Genomic DNA, 21,741 nt, shown 5'->3' on the forward strand with positions numbered 1-21,741 from the left:
CTTTCTTTCAAATTTACCAAAATACGATACCTAGCCTTTTCAATAAAAAAAAAATACTCATGGGATGATACAGTGCCCTGAACCTTATTTCTGAAACTATTCTAGAGAAATGGGTGCAGAGAGTTCTGACATCCCTTCCTCAGTCATCCATCCTTTGAATGTAAAAATAATAACATTATTGTAATTATTTCTTGATTACCTACTGTATGTATACATACCTCATTTCTAACTTTCACAATAACTCTGTAAGATAGTAGATTACTTAAGACTGTGTCGATTCTAAGTAATAGAAATCCAGTCTAGCTATTTAAGAAAAAACAAACTTTTTTCTTCTTCAGTTTCTCCCAGGCTCAGTGCAGCTGGTCTCAGGCAGTGACTAGAAGCAGGATATCAAGTGGACAAGACTCTTTCTCCGTTTCCACCCTCTTCCTCCCTGGGCCTCTGCTTCATCTGTGCCTCTGCTTCCCTCTTCTCTGATGCAGACCAGCATTCTCTGCATCCCATCCACAAGGAACATGTGGCCCCTGACAGTCCTCAGGTGTATGCTCAGCACAGCTGCACAGGAAAGATTCTGGTGTGACGCTCTCTGGGTCACAACTCCTCATTCAGGAGGTAGGGACTGATGGTCCAGCTTGGGTCAAGTGTCAACCTCTGGCCCAAACATCTGTGGGGAGTGGGCTTGGTCATGTTGTACAAACACGGCTATTAGGGACCACCACTGTTCCTATAGAAATAGGGAAGAAGGAGTGATTCCCAGAAAAAGTGTGTGAGCGTGGAGAGGTGGAGGTGGGTCAGGTAGTTGGAAAGAAAAATCTATATATGCTAGACAAAGCAGGTATTACTATTCCTCTTTCTACAGATGAGGACACGGAGGCTCAGAGAGGTTAGTCTACAGGCTCAACATCATAGGCAGAGCTTGAAAACAGCAGAGCTGGAATTCAAACCCAGGTCTGCCTCTCCCCGAAGTCCACTTCATCACACCACTACACGTATTTACTGATGAATGCAAGTAGTCAGACCAAGAATGTCCCAGACACCAAGAATGTCCTAGTGTGGCTGGAACGTGGAGATGGAGGAGGGCTGTGGAAAGAGATGTGGTCAGAGCTGCGGGCTAGGTCAGATCGAGCAATAGGGGCCTCTGTTAATAAGGAGTTTAGACTCTAACCTGAGGGCAGTGATATTCAGCAGAGAGCATTATGGAGTGTCCGTTTGTATTTTAGAGGAACTTCTCCAGGCTTCAGGGTAAAGGATGAGTTGGAGGGGCTAGATGGATGCAGGAGAGCAGGGGGACATTCCACTAACCTAGAGGAGGGATGCTGGTAGCTGAGACCAGGATGGGGACAGAAAGAGGTGGATGGAGTTGGAAAGATAACTGGGAGGTAGAATGGACAAGAATTTGTGTTTAATTGATGGGGGCGGGGATGGTGTTTGGGAGAAGGTGGTCATAAACAGATGTCCTGTGTTTTCTTGGATAGTAACACCGTTCTCTGAACATCAGGGGCAGAGCAGGTTTGGGGTGACAGATAACGAGTTCTGTTTTGGACATGATGCATTTGAGATGTCTGGGAGACATCCAAGGAGCTGTTCGGAAACAGCCGAGTCTTGAGGTCTAGAGGTCAGGGTGGAGGTGGGGGCTGGGGACACAGATTTGAAAGTCGTCATCAATGAGCCTAAAGCCAAGGTGTGATGAGCTTATGCAGTAGGCTTGTGCAGATGGCGAAGAGGACCTCGGACTGAAAGCCAGGAACACCAGCATTTACAGGAGAGGTAAAGAGAGGCCTTCAAAGACATCTGAAAAGGAGCCGCCAGAGAAGCTAGAGAGAGACCGGCAGCGTGTGGCAGGAAAGCCAAGAGGCGGGAGTGGTCAGCGGTCAAATGTTGCCGAGAGGTCGAGTTAAAAAAGGAAGGACTGATAAGGGTGCACCGGATTTCGCAACAAGGAGGCCAGGGGTAACCTCCAGGAGATCAGTTTCCATGGCAGAGCCAGAAGGTGGTGGACTGAGGAGTGAGTGGGAGGTGCGGAAGCAGAGACTTCACCAATAAATACGACCATGAAGGGAAGGGGAGAGGGATTGGGGTGGTTGGAAGGGGGGTGGTTTGCAGCAAGTTTACACCCTGGTGGGAAGGACTTCATAGAGAAGGGCAAGTTGAGGATTCATTTCAAAAAGTGAAGGGCCATTAAGAGTGAGGACCTGGGCTTCCCTGGTGGCGCAGTGGTTGAGAGTCCGCCTGCTGATGTAGGGGGCGCGGGTTCGTGCCCCGGTCCAGGAAGATCCCACATGTCACAGAGCGGCTGGGCCCGTGAGCCACGGCCGCTGAGCCTGCGCGTCCGGAGCCTGTGCTCCATAACAGGAGAGGCCACAACAGTAAGAGGCCCGCATACCGCAAAAACAAACAAACGAACAAACAAAAAAGAGTGAGGACCTGAGAGGGGGACCTGAGGAGGGAGAGGTACGGGTGCAGTGAGTTCATGGGTTTGGTGTCTGCAGTTGCGAGACATCCTGGGGCTTACCATTTTCTATGCAGGAAAAGGCAAAATCAGCGGAGATCTGAGAGTCGCAAGCCTCTCATTTACACAACTGTGATAAATCCGTTTTTGTGTTTTTACCTCAATACTATGGGATCAAATTTGAAAAAAAATTCAAATTTTTATTGAAATACAGTAAAAGTGCAGATCCAGTAGAATTGTGGAAAGACTAGTTTGAATGAGCGAGTATTGGTTAAAAAATAATAATAATTTTATTCATTTCAGGTACATACAGTAACACAACATATTACCTAGTGGTTGGGAAAGAATCATTTGTAATTAGCATAGAAATTGTTTGGAATGTAAATTCGTTTTTCTGAAGTACTTGACTATGCTTAAAAACAGTACTTTAGTATTTTAAGAATTTCCCTTGTGGGGTGAAACCACTTTATATCTATTTTAAGACCTTGTTAAGTCTGCTTAAATGTAGTTAATTTTTTTTTTTTTTTTCTGTAAAAGATACTGGCTACATCAGAAAACAGTTTCTGGCAAAGGTAAGATTGTGCAACTGTGCACCGCATGGCACTTTCCAAAGGCCATTTCCACCAGAGAGCAGATCTGATTGCCGGAGATTGTTACTAAGGAAACGGTGGGCGTGAATATAAATTTCATTTCACAAAAGACCCAACCGAAGTATTGATCCGAAAGGAGCAGCCAGTAAGTATAGGATGAGGAGTCTTCTTCTAATGGAAATAAATACACACACACATATATATATATTCATACACGTATAGGTGCATATACACATATATCTGCAATCATAAACTTTCACCTTGCCCCGCACATCTCTCTTTTTTAGCTGCCGCCCAGATGAGGAGGCCGGGGAGATTAGAGAGCCAGAGGCTAGGGAGAGGGATTGCTTTTCTTTCCCCTGATTTGAGAGAGGGACAAAGCAAGAGTTTTTTTATTTGTTTGTTTGTTTTGTTTTTGGTGGCACCGCTCGGCATACGCGACCTTAGTTCCCTGACCAGGGATCGAACCCATGTCCCCTGCAGTTGAAGCGCCGAGTCCTAACCACTGGACCACCAGGGAATTCCCAGCAAGAGGAACTGACACAAAGCCAGCTTGTAGCTCTGCAGGACCGAAGCCATGAGCACTACTGGTGAAAAGAGTGCACTTTCATTGGTATTATTATTATTTATTGAACGACAGTTCTGGCCAGGCCGCTTGTCCAACATGATCATGATTCCTCACATTGTTCCCATTTCAAGATGAAGAAGCCGAGTATTCTGTGCTGTTTCATGCCCAGGATCACAAGCTTCTGAGCGGCTGAGTCAGGACTCAGACTCTGTGGTTTTGTTGCCTTATCCCCCTGTACTTATGGGCCTCAGGTTAATCACGCGGTAGCTTGTCATCATCACTGGCCTGTGCAAGGCGGCAAGGCCTCTCTCAGATTGTATTTTCCACCTCTTTCTCCGATCCCCTTTTCAATCTCCATCCACCTTGCTCCCCTCACTGCACAAGCATTCTAGCCAGCTTGTGTCCTTAAGTACAGGGGTATCCTTGTTAAGAATGTAGTGTTGTTTTGAATATGTATGAATTCTATTCTTGTTGTGTGTGTGCGTGTGTGTGTGTGTGTGTGTGTGTGAAGAACACTTGACATAAGGTCTCCCCTTAGCATATTTTTAAGCATACAATACAGTGTTATTAACTAGAGGCTCTTTGCTATACAGTAGATCTCTAAGCCTTGTTCCTCCTGCATAAATTAAACTTTGTACCCTTTGACTACTTCCACCGCCTTTCCACCTCACCCCAGCCCTGAGAACCACCATTCTACTTTTTTCTTCTATGAGTCTGACTGTTTTAGATTCCTCATCTAAGTGGCATCCTGTAGTATTTGTCCTTCTGTGTCTGGCTTATTTCACTTAGCGTGATGTGGTCCATGTTCATCTACGTTGTCGCACACAGCAGGATTTCCTTCTTTTTACTCTTAAATGTTTATTATTTATTTATTTTTGCCACGCGGCACGCGGGATCTTAGTTCCCTGACCAGGGATCGAACCAGCGCCCCCTGCACTGGAAGCGCGGAGTCTTAACCACCGAACCACCAGGGAAGTCCCAAGATTTCCTACTTTTTAAATAGTCATATTAAAATTAATTAATGGCTGGATAATATTCCTTTGTTTGTATATACTACGTCATTTTCTTGGTCCATTTGTCTGTCGATGGACATTATTTTGTTTCATGCCTTGGCTACTGTGAGTAATGCTGCAATGAACACAGAAGTGCAGAGGTCTTTTTAGGATCCTGATTTCAATTCCTTTGGATATATACCCAGAAGTAAGATTGCTCTATCATAGGATAGCTTTATTATGCATTCCAAATTTATGTAAAAGGCACTGTGCCCGCCTTCTCTTTCTGCCGATCAGTTCTATATTTTAAAGATCTATCCATGTTGCTGTATGTATATCTGGTTCCTTGCTTCTGATGGAGGACAAAATGCTCTCAAGTATTCATCCACAACATTTTACTTATCTGTTCCCCTAGCGATGGACACCAAGGTTGGCTCCAGCTCCCTGCTACCACAAGCACCGTCCTCATGCATGTCCCCCTGGGGACTTGTATGAGAATTTCTCTGAGATGTGACCCAGAAATGGTATCAATGAGGTCAAATGGCATAGGCACACCCATCCTCACTAAGCAAGGCTACAAAGGCTACACCAGTTTATACTTTACAAGAACTGAACAAGAGTTCCTGTTTCCCCACCTCCTTGCTAATACTTGGCACTACTCACTTTTCTAATTTTGCCATTTTGATAGATATTAGTTTTATGTCATTTGAATATGCATTTCTCTGACCCCTAGTGAGTTTGGGCATTCCTTTTTATACTTGTTAGTCATTTGGGTTTCCTTTTTTGTGAATGAACTCTTCATGTATTTTGCCCATTTTTTTATGGAGTCTCGTTGATTTGAAGGAGTTTCTCATATATTGTAGATAGCATTCTCATATCTTGTAGATATTAATGCTTAACAGTCTTTTAGGGATTGTAAATATCTCTTTTGGTCTACCATTTGTCTATTAACTTTATTAATTCATTAATGTTAAATTTATGGTGTATCTTTGAAGAGTATACTGATATCATCATATCCACATAGTTCTTCGTTTTGTAGTTTGTGTTTTAAGAGTCTTGTTTAAATCCTTCTTCACACCTAGGTCACAAGGATGTTCTCTTACATTTTCTTTTTTTCTTAAATTTATTTACTTATTTATTTTTGGCTGTGCTGGGTCTTTGTTGCTGCGCATGGTCTTTCTCTAGCTGCAGCGAGTGGGGGCTACTCTTCGTTGCGGTGCGTGGGCTTCTCATTGCAGTGTCCTCTCTTGTTGCAGTTGCAGAGCATGCGCTATAGGTGCGCAGGCTTCAGTACTTGTGGCGTATGGGCTTAGTTGCTCCGCTGCATGTGGGATCTTCCCGGACCAGGGCTCGAACCCGTGTCCCCTGCTTTGGCAGGTGGATTCTTAACCACTGAGCCACCAGGGAAGCCCTACATTTTCTTTTATTCCCCTTACAGTTTTGCCTTTCACATTTTGGTCCTTAATCCATTTGGAGTCCATCTTCGTATATGAGGTAATGTAGAGACCTAACCATTTTTCCTCAAAAATGGTTTGAGGAAACCAACGCTATCTGAACAGCCTAGCCTTTCTTCACTAATATTTAAACAGTTTTATTGAGATATAATTCATATACCATACAATTCACCCATTTAAAGCATATTCACAGACTTGTACAACAATTATCACAATTGATTTAGAACATTTTCATCACTCCTCCTGGAGAAAACCCACTATACCCTTTAGCCATCATCTTCACTAATTTTTGATGACACCTTTATCACATATCAGTTCTCAGGTCTATATGGATCTGTTTCTGAGCCCTTAATATGTTCTACTTGTCCATTTGTCTATGTGTCCACTTGTCTAGTACTATTCTATTGCTATGGTTTGTCTTATGTCTTATTATCTGCTACGGCAGGTCTCCCCTCTTCACACTTTTTTGAAATTGGCTTAGCCAAATTCACATATCCTTTGACCTAGGACTTCCACTTTTTAGAATTTATCCTATGGATATACTTGAATGAAGCAAAATGATATACGTACATATTTAGTCATTGCAGCATTATGTGCTATAGCCAAAAATTGGAAACAATCAAAACTTCCAAAATGGGGCGCTGGTTTAATTACAGTACATCCAAACAGCAGAATACCACGCTGTTGTTTAAAAGAATAATTAGAAGAAGAAGAAGAAAGAGAAGAAGAGGAAGAAGGAGAAAAATGAAGAAAGAATCTTAAAGCTCTCTATCTGCTGATACGGAAAGATCTCCAAGACGTATTATTAAGTGAAAAAAGTAAGGTGTTGAATAGTGTGTACGTTACTTTTGTATAAAGATGGGGAAGGACAAGGATGCATATTCGAATTCACTTATATCCATACAAAGAAACTTTGAAGAGACAGAAGCATAAGAAACTAAGACCAGTAATTTATTTGGGGGTCAGGGAACATTGGCAGATGGGAGACAAGGATGGGAGGGAGAGATTTCACTGTCTGCCTTTTGACACTTCCGTTTTTGAATCATGCGACTATATGACCTATGCAAAAATTAACCTAAAATAAGGGAATATTGACTTAGCTCTTCATGAATTTATATTCTTCCATATAAAATTTAGAATACATTTATTGAATTACTAAAAAAAAAAAAATCCAAGTCTTGACTAGGATAAAACCCTCTGCTCCTCCCCTCAAGGGTCAGAAGTACACTGACAGCTTTGAGGGCCCGAAGCCAAGAGAAGGCCCTGGTCAGGTGGTAACCAGGACTGGAAACAGTTCTGAATTCAGGAGAAAGAACTCAAGTTGTAGATGGCTGTTGGCTTTGTTTTAAACCCTGGCCATTTAGAACCACCTATTCTGCTCCTTTATGTTTGCCTAACTGTTTTTATTAAGGAATGATCTCACCAGGGAAGAGGGGAAAAGAAGTATCTAGTATAAATCTTTCAAATGACCCTGTCTGAACTTCCCTGGTGGCGCAGTGGTTAAGAATCCGCCTGCCAATGCAGGAGACACAGGTTCGAGCCCTGGTCTGGGAAGATCCCACATGCCGCGGAGCAACTAAGCCCGTGGGCCACAACTACTGAGCCCATGTGCCACAACTACTGAAGCCTGGGCACCTAGAGCTTGTGCTCCACAACAAGAGAAGCCACTGCAACGAGAAGCCTGCGCACCGCAATGAAGAGTAGCCCCGGCTCACCACAACTAGAGAAAGCCTGTGCACAGCAACGAAGACCCAACGCAGCCAAAATAAATAAATTAATTAATTAATTAAACAAAACAAAACAAAACAAAAACCCTGTCCATGATCCATGACTACTTGCACTAGTGAGGACAAAGCGTCGTCACCCACCTGGTGGCAGGTTATCTTAACTGCAGGCCGAGTGATTGAGAAAAGGGCCTTTGTTGAGCTGAGCTTACAAAACCAAACCCAAGGGGCTTCCCTGGTGGCGCAGTGGTTGAGAGTCTGCCTGTCGATGCAGGGGACACGGGTTCATGCCCCGGTCCGGGAAGATCCCACATGCCGCGGAGCAGCTGGGCCCCTGAGCCATGGCCGCTGAGCCTGCGCGTCCGGAGCCTGTGCTCCGCAAAGGGAGAGGCCACAGCAGTGAGAGGCCCGCGTACAGCAAAAAAAAAAAAAAACCAAATCCAAGAAGGGCAGTTGGACACGCTTTGCAAACTTGTTTGTTTTCTTTCCCTAAACATCAGTCCAGCTTCTTGTCCCAAAGGATCATAGACTCCAAATTAGTAGAATCAAAATTAATGAGATTTTCCAGTAATAAGCCCAAGACTTAAATGATGGAAAATCCACTAATTATAGACTATGCAGCCACCTAACCACGACTTGGATCCAGGCCTCTGGCCGGGAGGGAGGCGAAGGGAAGAGGGAAGGTCGTCGATGCAACCTGTGCCTCACAGTCCTTCCTTCCTGCTGCCACTGCCCTTTTCCTTGGACGTGGGGGCCTCGCAGCACCCAGAGTTTCCTGCCTCTGAACTCCTACCCACCTCCTGCCCCCAGGTCAACCAGGCCCTGCTTCTAAGGGCTCTGTAAGGCTAAATTCCTGGAAACTGCAAAATAGGGCCCATAGTGGAGGTGGGGGGTATGTTTTTGCCTCAGTTCTGGGAAGCAGTGGGGGAGGAGTGCAGGGAGAACGAAGAAGGGTAGAAAAGGCAGACAAAATGCCCATTATACCCAAGCCCTGTTAATTTCCTTTTTTCATCTCTTTATCAGTGTTTGTTGACTGAGCTTCTTATCAACAGGAAACGCCTGCCTAAGGGGACGAGGCAGGTCCAGGGGGACTGGACGCCAGGGGCCAGGAGCTCTGGGTGGTACGGGGCTGCTCTCCAGCCGGACTGAGTGGTCCCATGATTCCCAGGACCCAGCAAGTCTCCCAGGCTCCTCACCTTGGCATCTGGTGAATCCTTAGGTCTCCACAGTAAGACACGACAGCAGACAGGCCCTGATGATCCCTTTGCCGGGGCTCCAACCCTAGCCTTCTGTGACCAAGGACAGGTCACCAAACGGCTCAAGCTGTGACATGAGAATTGTCCTTGCCCCTAAAACCCACCAGCCCCCCTCTTTTCTGAGAGGCCAAGTGACCTGCCAAGGTTAACAGACGTCTTAGTAAGTCACCCTAACTGGCCCTTCTAGCATGTTTGCCTTTATCCCTCAGAGCATGGTGCCTATTCTGGGCATCCAGGCCTGGGACAATTAGGTGCTTGGCACAGACTTCTGAAGGAGAAGAGGGGACTCTAGCATTGATTGACCTCCTACTATGTGCCAGGTGCTTTAAAAACATTGACCATCAGTCTAGGATACCCGTCTCCCAGATGGGGCTCCCGGGAGACGGACAGACTGAGGGTCAGATTTCACAGGAGGCTAAGAGCAAGTCTTAGTGCTGAAAGTAAACGTCCAAGACGGGTAGCTGGGCCAAGCCAGCTTTATGGTGGCCGAGAGGAACAGGTTTATCTAGATGTCTTCCGTCAAACTGGCAGAAGACTGAACCAACCATATGGGAACTGGCTGTCCTGGTAGAAGAGGCGGGAAAGGTTTGTGTACAACAGAATGTGGGCCACCTTGCTTCCCGTTCCTTGCCTCTGCCTATCAGTTGCCCCTGAGCAGCCCCACTCTGCTTTTGGTGGTGCTGGTGGTAGTAAAGGAAATGCCAGTGTGCCTCTGGCCCTGCCCCCCACCCCGGCTTCCCGGACAAGCCTGCTCTGCCCCCCACCTCACCACTTGCTCCTGCAGTTGGGGATCTAGGTCAGTGAGAGTGGGTGGGTGAAAAAGAACAGAGAAGAGACTCATCCAGACGTGACACCCGCAGGGCAGCAGTGACAACACTTTAACCTGAAAGCTGCCTGAAAATAGACTGTGTGTCTATGACATTATGCAGATCATATGCAAAGACAAGAAGCCTTCTGTCTCTATTTCTAGCAATCTGAACGTGGCCCTGGTAGAAGCAGCTCGTTCCAAGAGTCGCCCACCCGGAGTGATGACTGCACAGTCAGCATCGGTCCCCGCCCTGGGAGACTGGACTCAGGACGTGCACCCCTCCGCTCCATCCCTAGGGCTGGATCTTTTAGGCATGGGGACTTGCCACTTCTTGGTCTGTTAATCTGGATGTGAGAGAGGCTCTAGAGGGAGAAGAGCCACTCTCTGAGGGTAGATGTGGGGCAGGACTGAGGGAGAATGGTGACTGGGAGAATAGGGAGAACTGGGTACCACAAGGCCTTGGCGGGGGAGGGCGTGGTCCTCAGCATCAAAGCTCATGCTCCAGGAACCAGCTTCACTCTCATTTGGGCACGTTACACAGACACTCATCACCCCTCAGAGAGAATCCTTACCACACAAATGATCCTCTCCCTCTTTATGTAGATAAGGAAATTGGAGCCTGGGGTCCCCCAGGAAAGCAAAACAAAGCTGCGAAGAAGTTGATGGGTTTTCTTCTTTCAAAGGCAGGCAGGTTCCCTGAGGCTCTACGTGGAGGCAGGGGCTTAGATGCCACGACCTCCCACCGACTAACCCTGGAGGGCAACGAGCCAATTCTCCTTTTCCAGATCCCAGCCTGTCTTCTTGTGATTTCTTTTCCGTAATATTCCTACGGACCTTCTGCCCACACACCAACCATAATGTGGACATCAGGGTGGGGATTTAAGGACAGGAGGCACAGGAGGAAGGGAAAAGCTGCCTTTGCAGGACGCCAGGAACGCTCTTATTTCCCCAAAGCTGGTGTAAGAGGTCCTCTGGGAAGGAGGGTACTGACTCTTGTGGAGGTCCATGGACATTGGCATCCACGGTCCTAGCCGGCTCCAGGCCTGAGGCCGCCTTGGGGGCTGCTGGGAGGAGGGCAGGTCCTCGTGGTAAAACGAATTGGGATACCCTTTTACCAAGGGTACCCCTTTCTGTGACTCCCTAAGGGGGCCTCTACTGCAAAGGCACAGATCTTCTAGGCTGGGCGGTCAAATGGAAAAGTCACCTCTTGTCTTCTTTCAGTACCTGCCTCCCCCATGGTATGTCCCCGCCCTCAGTTTCCCGTGGGGAGAGGGAAGGGTGCTGTCTGAGCCCGCCCAGGACGCCAAGGTGGGATCCCGAGGATGGCGGTCGCCTTCTCATTCCGAGCATGAAGACTGACTCCAGGCAAGGCGGGGGCCCCATTTGAGGAGGGGATTGAGAACAGGGAATTAAGGCGGGCGGGTCCAAGCTGCCTCTGAGTGAGGACGCAGCTCCTTTCTAGATGTGGTTTTCGGGGGACAGTCCCTACAGAACAGAAGCATAGGGAAGCTCACGCACGCGGGCGCCGGGTGGGGAGCTCCTGGGCGGGTAAAAACAGGCGATCCCCGCGCGGAGGCGGGGCGGGGCGGGGCGGGAGGCGGCCGCTGGGTAGCCCTTCGGCCAGCAGAGGGCGATGCGGAGGCGCCGCGAGCAGGCTACTCCCAGCTGGCGGTGGGAACTGAGATTTGGCTCCAAGCAGGGGCCTGCGCCAGCTGTGACTTGTCTTTCACGGGTCAAAGCCCGGGCAGGATACCCTGGGACCCTCTCCTTCCCCGTCCCCTCTGGTTCCCTCTGCGATGGGCCACTGCAGAGGCACCGGCCTGCGAAGACTCAGCAGGAGCTCCGGACCTTCAACCATGCTTTATTGAGGACCTACTATGTGCTAAGCACGAGCTAAATGCTCCCACGAAGAGTATCTCCAGGTTAAGAGACTGTAATTTCGGCCTTGGAACACCGTCCTGAACTCAGAAGCATTATGCAGACCGCTCTCACCAATGCCTCCTCCTCTCCCTGGCCCCAGCTGTACTCCCAACTCCGGCCCCTTCCCTCAACCCTCCCCCATCACTCCGCCTCTTGCCTCAGACCTTCTCCTCTTAGGGATTTTCCAGCCTTTGGTGAGCTGCTGCCTTCAGTTTCTGGCTGTGGAGTCTCAGGAGACTTTTAACACCCAAATCCAGTGGAGATAAAACCCTTGAGGAGTGTCCTGATTCCTGGGCTAGGTGGGTTCCAGTGACCAGAAGACGTGACACTACCGGGAAGCAGAGTGACCCACGACGATGTGGGAACGTGGCAGGTCCATGTAGCTTTCTGTTTCACCCAGTTTCACTTCCTGGTTCTCCTCCGGGCCTTGCACAATGCTGGGAGGCAGCCTGGGAAGGTGCCTCTCTGACGGTGGAAGGAAGAAACACTCGAGAAGCTGGCCAGGGAGGCTGTGCTGGGGCGTTTCCAGCAGGAGGGGAAGGAGGCTGTGTTTCCTTAATCTCCTGTGGACAACTGAGGGTCCTTCTCCACCCTGTCCCAGGCTGAGGGCTGTGAGGCCAGGTCTTCCCAAGCTTGGGGCTGTCATGTCCCTAGCCTGAGCTCTGTTCCCCACCAACACTCAGGCCCCACCTCCAGCCCCATCACCCTCCAGCCCATCTACCCGCCTAGGATTCAGGGTAACCTCCTCAGCGCATGGACATACACCCTCGATACTTCCAAACGCCGAACTTTCCATGTGTTTCTCTCCAGCCACCAGGTTCTTCCTAGACACACACTCTCTGGGGCCCGGCCAAGGGTGTGGCCCTGGGCCAGGGGCCAGTGGGGAGCAGGAACCTGGGTGCTGCAGGCTTGCTGGCTGGAGCCAGATTTCTTCTGAGCCTTGAGGCCCTGCAGGAAGCTGGCCCCTGGCCCCTCTCAGCCCTGGGCAGAGAAGGCGAAGCTATAGAGCAGGTGAGGGGCTGGCTTGCCTGCCAGAAGGCCCAGGGCTGTGTGAGCCCAAGGATGGCCACAGGCATGGGTTACGGCCGGAACTGGAGCTCGTAGAATTAAACTAGGAGGCATTTCAGACACGCTTGGCCTCAGCTAAAGTTATTTTCAAATCTCCATCTTGAGGCAAATTGCCAGGGGCTGGGGCACAATGAGTACAAGGGACTGATGAACTGAGTTCTGACACAGGCTAAACATTTCAAAGAACTTTAGAGCTGACAAACACCTCAAAAGACATCAGGACCAAATCTTCATCTACAAATCTTTCAATATGTAGATAAAGAAACAAAGGTCCTGGGCCAGCGAAGGCCTCCTTCTTGTCCTGTAGAGCAAGCACCCGGACCAGACCCTGGGTCTCCTGACTCCCAGCTGAGCCCTTCCCCGGCGGCCATGCTTGGCTCCAACATCCTCTCAGTTTATTCTGAAAGTCCTGGACCTTGCCCATCTGACCTGCCACCTCTCCACTGGCCTATGACTCTGCCACGCCCACAGCAAGACTCCTTGGCTTTAATGCCACAGTAAGTCAGCTAGGAGGGGAGTGGAGCAGGGGCCCAGGATCAGGCCCCCCGGTCTCTTGGGCAGCTAGCATTCAGCTAGCAGGGGTCTTGTCTAGGAGATAGAGGCCCAAGGCGGCCTGGAGCTGAGATACAAACCCACGGAGAAAAACCCATGGGCCTGGGTGTCTGGGGCTTGGGACAGAGGCTAAAGCCTGGCAGGGCAGGGTGTCTACTGAAGGCTGGACGGGGCCCTGTGCCACCCTGGCAGCTCTGTTGGGGCAGTGGGGTTGACTGACAGCAGGGGGTAAAGTGCAGGCCCAGACTCTGGGCCCAGGACTGGGATTCCCTGGCTTGGCCACCCTGGCTCTGAGGCCTCTTTTGCATCAGGTCCTGGGGGTGGTAGGGGGGTGCACCCAGGGCGTGGGAGGCGGGGGGGGGGGGGGGGGTGCGGAACCCGGCGTCAGGGAGCCTGCTGCTTTGAGCAGGCCAGACGGCGCGCGGCGGGTGCGGGGATCGGGTTTCAGCCCAGCTGTATTTTTGGCTGGATGGGCTGGGGGCCGAGTTGGGCAGGCACAGCTGCCCACAGAGGGGCACCCCCCTCCCCAGCACACACACTCACAGAACCTCTACCCAGACAGGCCACCATCCACTGCCCACCACACACACTGCAGGCAGAGGGGAGTCAGGCTTCAGGCCTGTGGCTAGTGAATCACTTTGGGCCTCTGGAGACTGTTGCTGAGCTTCTGTAGTGTCTTCTTGATCCGCAGTGCAGTGAGGCGGGCAGAGGGGTTTGGGTACCAGCACTCCCGCATCATCTGAGCCAGGCCTGAGAGGACCTGGGGGGAGGGAGAGCGAAGCAGAGGAGAGAAAGCAGAGACACGGGTCAGGGAAGGTGGAAAGGAAGAGGCGAGGAGGATGCCCAGTAGTGGGGAGACACGAGCAGAACAGGAAGGATGAGAAGACGGAAACGAGAGTGTCGAAAAGGAGGGGGAGAGGAGGGACAGAAGTGGTGGTAAGAGGGAGAGTGGCAGGAACCAGGCAAGGATGAGGAAGAAAGATAAACATGGAAGACAAGGCAGTGGAGTGAGAAGGGGACGGAGAGAGGCAGGCAGGACGGAAAGAGAGATGTAACTTAGATCTTCGGGGACACCCTTCGGTGAGTACACCCCACCCTCACCTCCACCAAGATCCAGGAAAGGGGAGATCTGCAGGCCTCGGGGCTCCCACGTGCCTATATGCAGCGGGACCCCAGTGTCGAGGGCAGTGGCTCCCAGCACCTCCACCAACCCTGGCAGCGTCCTCAAAATGCATGTGTCTAGGGAGGAACCTATCCCAGGAATCTCAGCGGTCCCAGAGTGAGCCAGCCTCACTCCACCTCAGAGCTCAAGTTGGTTCCCGAGCCAGAGCGTATGTGTGTGCGCACAGGAGTGCATATGAGTGGCTTTTCGTGGCTCTGTATGTTGTGCAGAAATATACACGTGTCTATGTATACATACATGTATACACATGTGTACGTGGATTAATTCTTTCCATAAACATTTACTGAGTACCTACTGTGTGCCAGGCACTGTGACAGGTTAGATAAGGGTCAGCAAAGGAGACATGCTTTTCCTCTTCATGGGGTCAACAGTCTGGCATATACGTGCATGCGTGTGTACCTGTGAGTGTGTGTTTGTGTAGAAGCGCGTGCATGCCCCTGTGTGTCTAGATACACGTATGCATGTGTCCTGTATAAGTATATGGAGTGTTCTGAGAAAGAGCAAAAATGAGTAACAACAACAAAAACTTCGTGGCAGGAAATGCAGCAGAGAGCCTCTGACTTTTCGGGCGAGGTGAAGGGTTCTGGTTACCAGAATAACCACAGGGTCCCGGAGGTCCACAGGCAGGGACGTGGGAGGGAGTACCCAGAGAAGCACCCTGGAATCTGTCCCCCAGAATCTATCCAGGTGAAGCAGAGGCCAGACACAAGTTCCTGGGCTCAGAAATCCCAGCTGTGAGCCACCACCCCACGCCATCCCAGCCCCACCAGAGAGGCCTTACCGGGTCTGCAGCCAGCCGGTTGGGGATAGTGGGCGTCTGCTGGTCAACACACACCACCTTCTTCATGTCCTCAAAGCTGGGATCGTTAGGTACCACATCGTAGAAGGGTGGCCTGTAGTCCTCCACGATGCCTAGGGATGGAGGGCAATGGGACAGTCACTTGGGACCTCAAGGAGGCCCAATACCACCCAGAGGAGAGCCTTGCCCACCCTCTGTCCCAGGGTCCAGGAAACCAGTTGCCTGGCCTTGCTACCCCTGAGAGAGACACCATAATATAATAAATATATTTATAAATAATCACTGCCATTTATTTTACATTTACCACATATGCCAGGCATTGTGCCATAAACACTTTACATGCATTATCTGGTCGGTCTTCACAGCAAACCCAAAGACCCATTTTACAGATGGAGAAACTGACGCTCAGAGAAGTTGAGCCCACGGTTACACAGCTAGTAATGGCAAAGCCAAGACTTAAACTCATTGTATTCCTAGGCCAGATCTTGTTCCAGTCTTTCCACAGCTGCCTCCCACCCGGGGCCTGGGTACTGCTCCCAGGCCCCAACTATCACAGATGCCCCCAAATACCTAATGTTCACTGAGCACTTACTATGTGCCAGGCACTGTCCTAACTGCATGGCGTTAAATCCTCACGACTCTATGAGGTAAGCAATACTATTAGCTCCACTTTATACAAGCAATGAAATTCAGGCCAGAGGAGTGAAGAAACTTGTCTAAAATCACACAGGTAGTAAGTGACACAGCTAGGATTTAAGCCCAGAAAGTCTGACCAAAACCCATGCTCTTGACCTCCAAGCTACACTTAAGGAAGGGAGGCTGGCTGACTGCTGGATGAGGATATGGAATGAGGGAAAGGGGGAGAAAAAACACATCTCCTAAGAGAAAGAGATTTTCACCCGGGTCCAGATCACATCCACCCACTCCCAGGGATGGCACAGGCCTCTGCTGACCCCTTCAGCCGGCAGCGCCCCCTCCCCTCGTCATCTGAAGTACGTGGTCCTTAGCAGGAGTTTTCAGAAGATGATGCCCGTGGAGCTGCAGGTGCTGGGGCAGAAGAGGCCAGACCCCAGAAGAGCGCCCCAGGCCACACCCTGCTTCCAGCCCCCGGCTGGTGGCCGCGGCCACACAGCACAGCCGCAACCTCGGTAGGGCCCACGCCAGCTGTGCTCCCCGTGGCGGGCTTCCAGGCCAGCCCCTGTGCTGCTCGAGCCCTAATCAGTGCTGCACAGAGGCCTGAGCGTGTCTAATGGGCCTTTAATCAGCGCCGGGGCTGACACCAGATTACAGTGTTTATAATGTGCCACGAATCTGTGTGGGGCCGACAGAGCTTCCCTCCGCTCCGGGAGTCGGCAATCGTCCTCCCCCTCAGCCCAGGCTGCTCCAGCCTCCCTTTCCTGCCTGAAGCCTGGTCCAAGGGGCTTCGGCTCCTTCCAGGTGCCCCCTTCCCCAGCCCCAGCCTCTAGAGCTCACGTCCGGAGGGGCAGGGACCTGAGCCCAGCCAGAGGGTGGTCCCCAACCTGTCAGGACTCCCAGCAGCCTCTCCCCATGGACAGCCTCCACAAAGACTGATCACCTCCCCACCTGGTCCAGACCATCACCCAACACCCATCCACCCCAGGGCTGGGAGGGCACCAGCCACAGGGCGGCCCCCTATATGGAGCCATCAGGAACGAGGTCCCTCCGCCTGCTCTCAGCCCCTCCAAATCTGAGTCCCCTGTGGCACCCACGGTAATAAAGAGGCGGCAGGGAATTCCCTGGCAGTCCAGTGATTAAGACTCTACACTCCCAATGCAGGGGACACGGGTTCGATCCCTGGTCGGGGAACTAAGATCCCACATGCTGCGCGGCTTGGCTAATAATAATAGTAAGGCAGTCATAAGCAGGCACTGCAAGCGCTATTATATCCCGCATTTTTGCGGTCAAAGAAACCAAGGACCGGAGAGGTAGAAAAAGCACGGTAATAAAGAGCACCGAGCCCCCAGAGTCAGATTGCCTGGTTTCAGACCCCAGTGCTGCCTCCGGACAGCTGTAATTCTGTGCCTCAATCCCCTCATCTGTAAAATAGGGATGATACTGTGTCAAGCATGCGTCATTACAACAGTAATTGCCACTAACAGTTACTGAGCTACAGAACAGCTCCAGGTGCTGCCCTGGATACCCTATTTGGATTATCGCAACAACTAGGCATTATGTTATTCTCATCTTACAAATGAGGAAACTGAGGCACAGAAAGGTTAAGTACCTTGCACATGGCAAAATCAGGAACTGAGCTCAGGCAGTCTGATTCCCAGCCCACGCTCTTAACCACTAAGCAATACCACCTCCCTGCCAACAAAGAACGATTCCATAAGATAATACGTGTATACAGCGTGGCATCTGGTACGTGTTGAAACTCGATAAATGTTAGCTGCTCTTAACGCTTTTGTTATTGTCACTTACCCAAGATTTCACAGCCAGAATCAGACTCAGATGAACCTTAAAAGGTCACTCAGCTGGACCAGCTGGTGAGTGGCAGTAAAGGGAATATGGGAGGTCTGACCACAAGCCTCTCAGGCCACGGGCACCAGCCACGGCAGGAAGTCCCATCTCCTGCCTGTCTATCCACCCACCCTATTCCCCTTTCCCTATCCTGTGCAGGGGGGATCCTCACCATTGACAATGGTCCGGCGGGCGATTTCCCACAGCACCAGGCCAAAGGCCCAGATGTCCGTCCACTTGTAGGACTCGAAGCAGTCGGTTCGGATCTGCTCTTCCAGCACCTCGGGGGCCATGTACCTCTTGGTGCCCACTCGCGGGTTGTTGCCGATGTCCAGGTAGTCACTACCCTGGGAGTGCATTACAGCCAGGCCTGTGGGTACCGGGCCTGTCACTCCTGCCACTCATCCCAGCCCACAGACGGGGTGGCCCCTGGGAGGCTGGGGTCCGGCGGTGAGGTGGGATGGAGAGAGATGGTAGGACATAAGAGGGGCCGGCACATGGAGACCCGCCCTGAGGTGGGCTGGGAGACAGCAGCCACGGGGAGAATAACTGTCCCAGTTACACTGTGCTTGTGTGGTGCCCTCTAGGTGCAAGAACCCAGCGAGGTGTGAGTAGGGGAGGCAGGCATTATGATGCCCGTTTCACAGAGCCGAACCCCAAGGCCTGGTGACGGGGAACGATGTAGTCAGCGAAGCCAGGATGAGAACCCAGGTTGCTGGCTCCCTGCCCCTTTCTCCTAACTCCTGGAGCTCGGCTGGTGTGGGCTTGAAAAGGACGTTAAGGCAACCTGTGGGGCTCTTGGAGAGGTGAGATGAGACCAAACACACGTCTGTAAGTTTTAAAGCGCCAGTCAGTGTCCTCGCCGACGCCGGGCATCCAAATCAGCAAAGGCAGTACCGCGTGGAAAGGGCGGAGCTCACGGACCCCGCCCCCCGCGAAGAGCCCGCCCCTCCCCGCTCACCCAGGTCCGCGATGCAGCACTGCAGGTTGCTCTTGACCAGCACGTTGCGGCTCTTGAGGTCGCGGTGGGCGATGGCCGGCTTGCCCTGCGTGCCGAAGATCTCCACGTGCAGGTGCGCCAGGCCGCAGGCCGCGGACACGGCTAGCCTCAGGGCCAGCTGGGGCTCCAGCGTCTGCCTCTGCAGAAAGTCGTAGAGCGAGCCGTGCTCGTGGTAGTGCGTGATAAGCCACAGTTGCGTGCTTGAGTTGCGGGAAGTCATGTCCGAGGCGATAAAGCCTGTGGGCGGAGGGTCAGGTGGCTCACCAAGGGTCTAGGGATGAAGGAGGCTCGACGGGTCAGGGTCAGGGCTGGGGACAGAGGATGCACTAGGTCAGGGCAAAGCTGGGGCTGGGGTGGAGGCTCGTCTGGCTTAGGTCAGAGAGGAAGCTGGAATCAGAGGGCTGAGGACGCTGAGGGCCGGCTGGGAGTCCTTCAGGGTTAGGTCAGCGTCCAGAGGCGAGGTGGCGGTCCAGCCCCGAGTGCGGGGGGATGAGAGCCGGGGGCCTGGCGCCGCACCCTCCCGCTTGCCTAGGATGTTGTCGTGTCTGAGCAGAACGGTGTTGTAGATCTCAGTCTCCCGGAACCAGGACTGTTCGTCCCTCGAGGAGAAGATCTTGACGGCTACACTCTCACCGTGCCACAGGCCCCGCCATACCTCGCCATAGCGGCCCTTTCCTGATCCGGCCAGAGAGGAGGGAGGGGGGTCACATACCGGACACACAGAGCCCGTGGGCACAGTAATCCCCAGAAGAGTCCCCATCGTTATGCTACACTGACTTCACCTCCAGAACCTCTGACGATTATGTTTTAACTTAATCCAGACCCAAAGGCAGCCGGCAGGCCACCCCCATTGCCTCTTGCTCCAGCCCAGCTCCTGCAGAAGGGTCTGGCACTGACCCATCTCCAACCCCCTCCCTGGCCAGCAGCATTCCCATTCGGAGCCAGGCCTGGCCCCACCTGTGACGCTGGAGGCCGAGAGCTCCCTCACCCCTCCAAGCTCATGGGAGCTCTTGGTCCCCATCCCCCGGGCTCACCCACTGCTCACCCACACACTCCACCAGAGCCACCTGCCGCGCCACTGTCCTCTGCACCAGGAAGGGGAGCCCTGAGCCACTGCCGGTGGTGCAGTCGCTGTCCAGGAGGTCCTGGGAGTACCGAGAGGCCACTGAGAGGCAGCCACGACCCGCCCAACCCGTTTCTCCCTCCTCGACCTGGGCCCCACTGCTGTGTCTCTCCAGGCTTCTCACTCACCAACCCCTCCCGTCCAGCACCCAGTCAAATCTCTGAGTGCCCGCCATTGTGCCCTTCTCAGCTACCTGCCACTCTGGGTCCCCTCTGGCTCTGTGCCTCTGCCTCCTGTCTACTCTCACCACCCTGTGTCCCCGGTTCTCCCGGTCCCGTACCCCCAGCATGCTGTCCCCCTGCTCGGATGCCTTCAGGATGAGGCTGGACTCGCCCAGCTCACTGTTCAGGCTCCGCTGCTTCTCCTGCCTCCGCCGGACATGCCACAGGCCCAGGGCACCCAGAGCCACTAGGACCAGCAAGGCCAGCACGGGGCCCAGGATGAGAGGCAGCTGGCCATCTCCTTGCGGCTGCTCTGGCGGAGTCTGGGTGGCTGGCACAGGAGGGACACTGAGACCCAGCTTCCACCAGGCCAGACGCCCCCCACCTTGCCACTCTGCCAGTCAGATCCCAGGGTCCTGCCTCCCCCGCCCTCCAGGCCAGAGGAGGAGAGGCAAGCAGGGCGGGGAGGGCAGAGTCTGAGAAGACAGGGAGAGGTTGCTGGAGCAGCTGGACGTACCCTCCAGCACCAGGGACACGTTGTGGTTGCAGAAGGGGCTGTAGCAGCAGTAGTGGTTGAAGAAGTCGGTGGGCCGCCCCTTGCAGAACTCCTGGTTCAGGCTCCCGCAGCCCCGATGTTCCTGGAGGTGTGTGCCCTCCTCCCGCACCAGCACTACTGTGCACCAGGCCCCCTGGCAGGTGGGCCCTTTGCAGTACGGGTTCTCACACGTGCAGGTCACCAGCGGGCCCCGAGAGGGCTTCACGGGGCCGCCTGGGAGACACACTGGAAGCTCAGCTGCTCTGGGCCCCACTCCCCAGAATGAGCCGAATACCCAGGTCTGCCCCCTGCACCCCCCTGCTCCCCAGCTTCTGAGCTCTCAAATCTTTGAGGCCTTGGTCCTTCAGTTCCATCCTCAGATTACCCTTCCCTCCAGTGACTTATCCCTGCCAGGGGCAGCTGCCACCAGGAGAACCAGGCTTCTGTCCCTTCCCTGATCCTAGGACCTCCCCTCCCAGTTCCAGGCCCAGCCCAGCCCCCAGCCCCAACTCTGAGGGCTCTCCCGGGCCCTCCCTGCCAACATCTCCACTGCGCCGCACCCCCAGATAGAGGTCCCACCCTGGAGTCTGACAGAGCAGCAGTCTGCGGGTTTGGATCAGGAGGACTTGGGGTAGCCGGGAGCTTAGTCCCACTGAGCCCGTCTCCCACCCTCCAGCCAAGCTCCTAAGTCCCCCTCCTCCCCAGCTCCTCAAGTTCAGCCCAACAAGAGCTGAGCCCAGGTAGCCCTTTCTCCACCCAGGCCCCTGTTCCATACTTGCTCCCCAGTACTCACCCTGGGTCAGGCCCAAGGCCGTCAGTAGCATCAGAAGGGTTCTCCTGGGAGGGTCCAAGGTCATGGTCCCTGGAGAAGAGAAGGGGTGCAATAACATCTATGAAATGTGATCCCTTCAGTGTTTTCAGCCACTGACCGTGGGTCCCTCCCACCCAGAGGAAATCACTGGGAGTTTTTTTGTGTGGGGGGGCAGGGAGGCCTCCTCCCTCCTCCCTGTGTCTGGCTTTGGGGAGGGGCCTGCAGGGGAAGTCCTGGTTCACTTCCCCATGGAAACCATCCTGTTAG

The 21,741-nt window shown here is 52.5% G+C and overlaps 1 protein-coding gene across 1 annotated transcript; it reads right to left on the reverse strand.

Moving 5' to 3' along the window:
- Positions 1-14,006: 14,006 nt before the first annotated feature.
- On the reverse strand, positions 14,007-21,520 carry ACVRL1 (activin A receptor like type 1). The gene is made up of 9 exons (XM_065887297.1): positions 21,457-21,520; positions 20,646-20,897; positions 20,248-20,459; positions 19,890-19,989; positions 19,373-19,519; positions 18,806-19,081; positions 18,017-18,214; positions 15,346-15,476; positions 14,007-14,141 (listed from the first exon to the last, which is right to left on the reverse strand). The coding sequence occupies exons 1-9, from the start codon at positions 21,518-21,520 to the stop codon at positions 14,007-14,009; spliced, it is 1,515 nt and encodes a 504-aa protein (XP_065743369.1).
- Between the last annotated feature and the right edge of the window lie 221 nt (positions 21,521-21,741).

Source organism: Phocoena phocoena, chromosome 11 (assembly GCF_963924675.1).
Source record: "Phocoena phocoena chromosome 11, mPhoPho1.1, whole genome shotgun sequence".
NCBI lineage: Eukaryota > Metazoa > Chordata > Mammalia > Artiodactyla > Phocoenidae > Phocoena > Phocoena phocoena.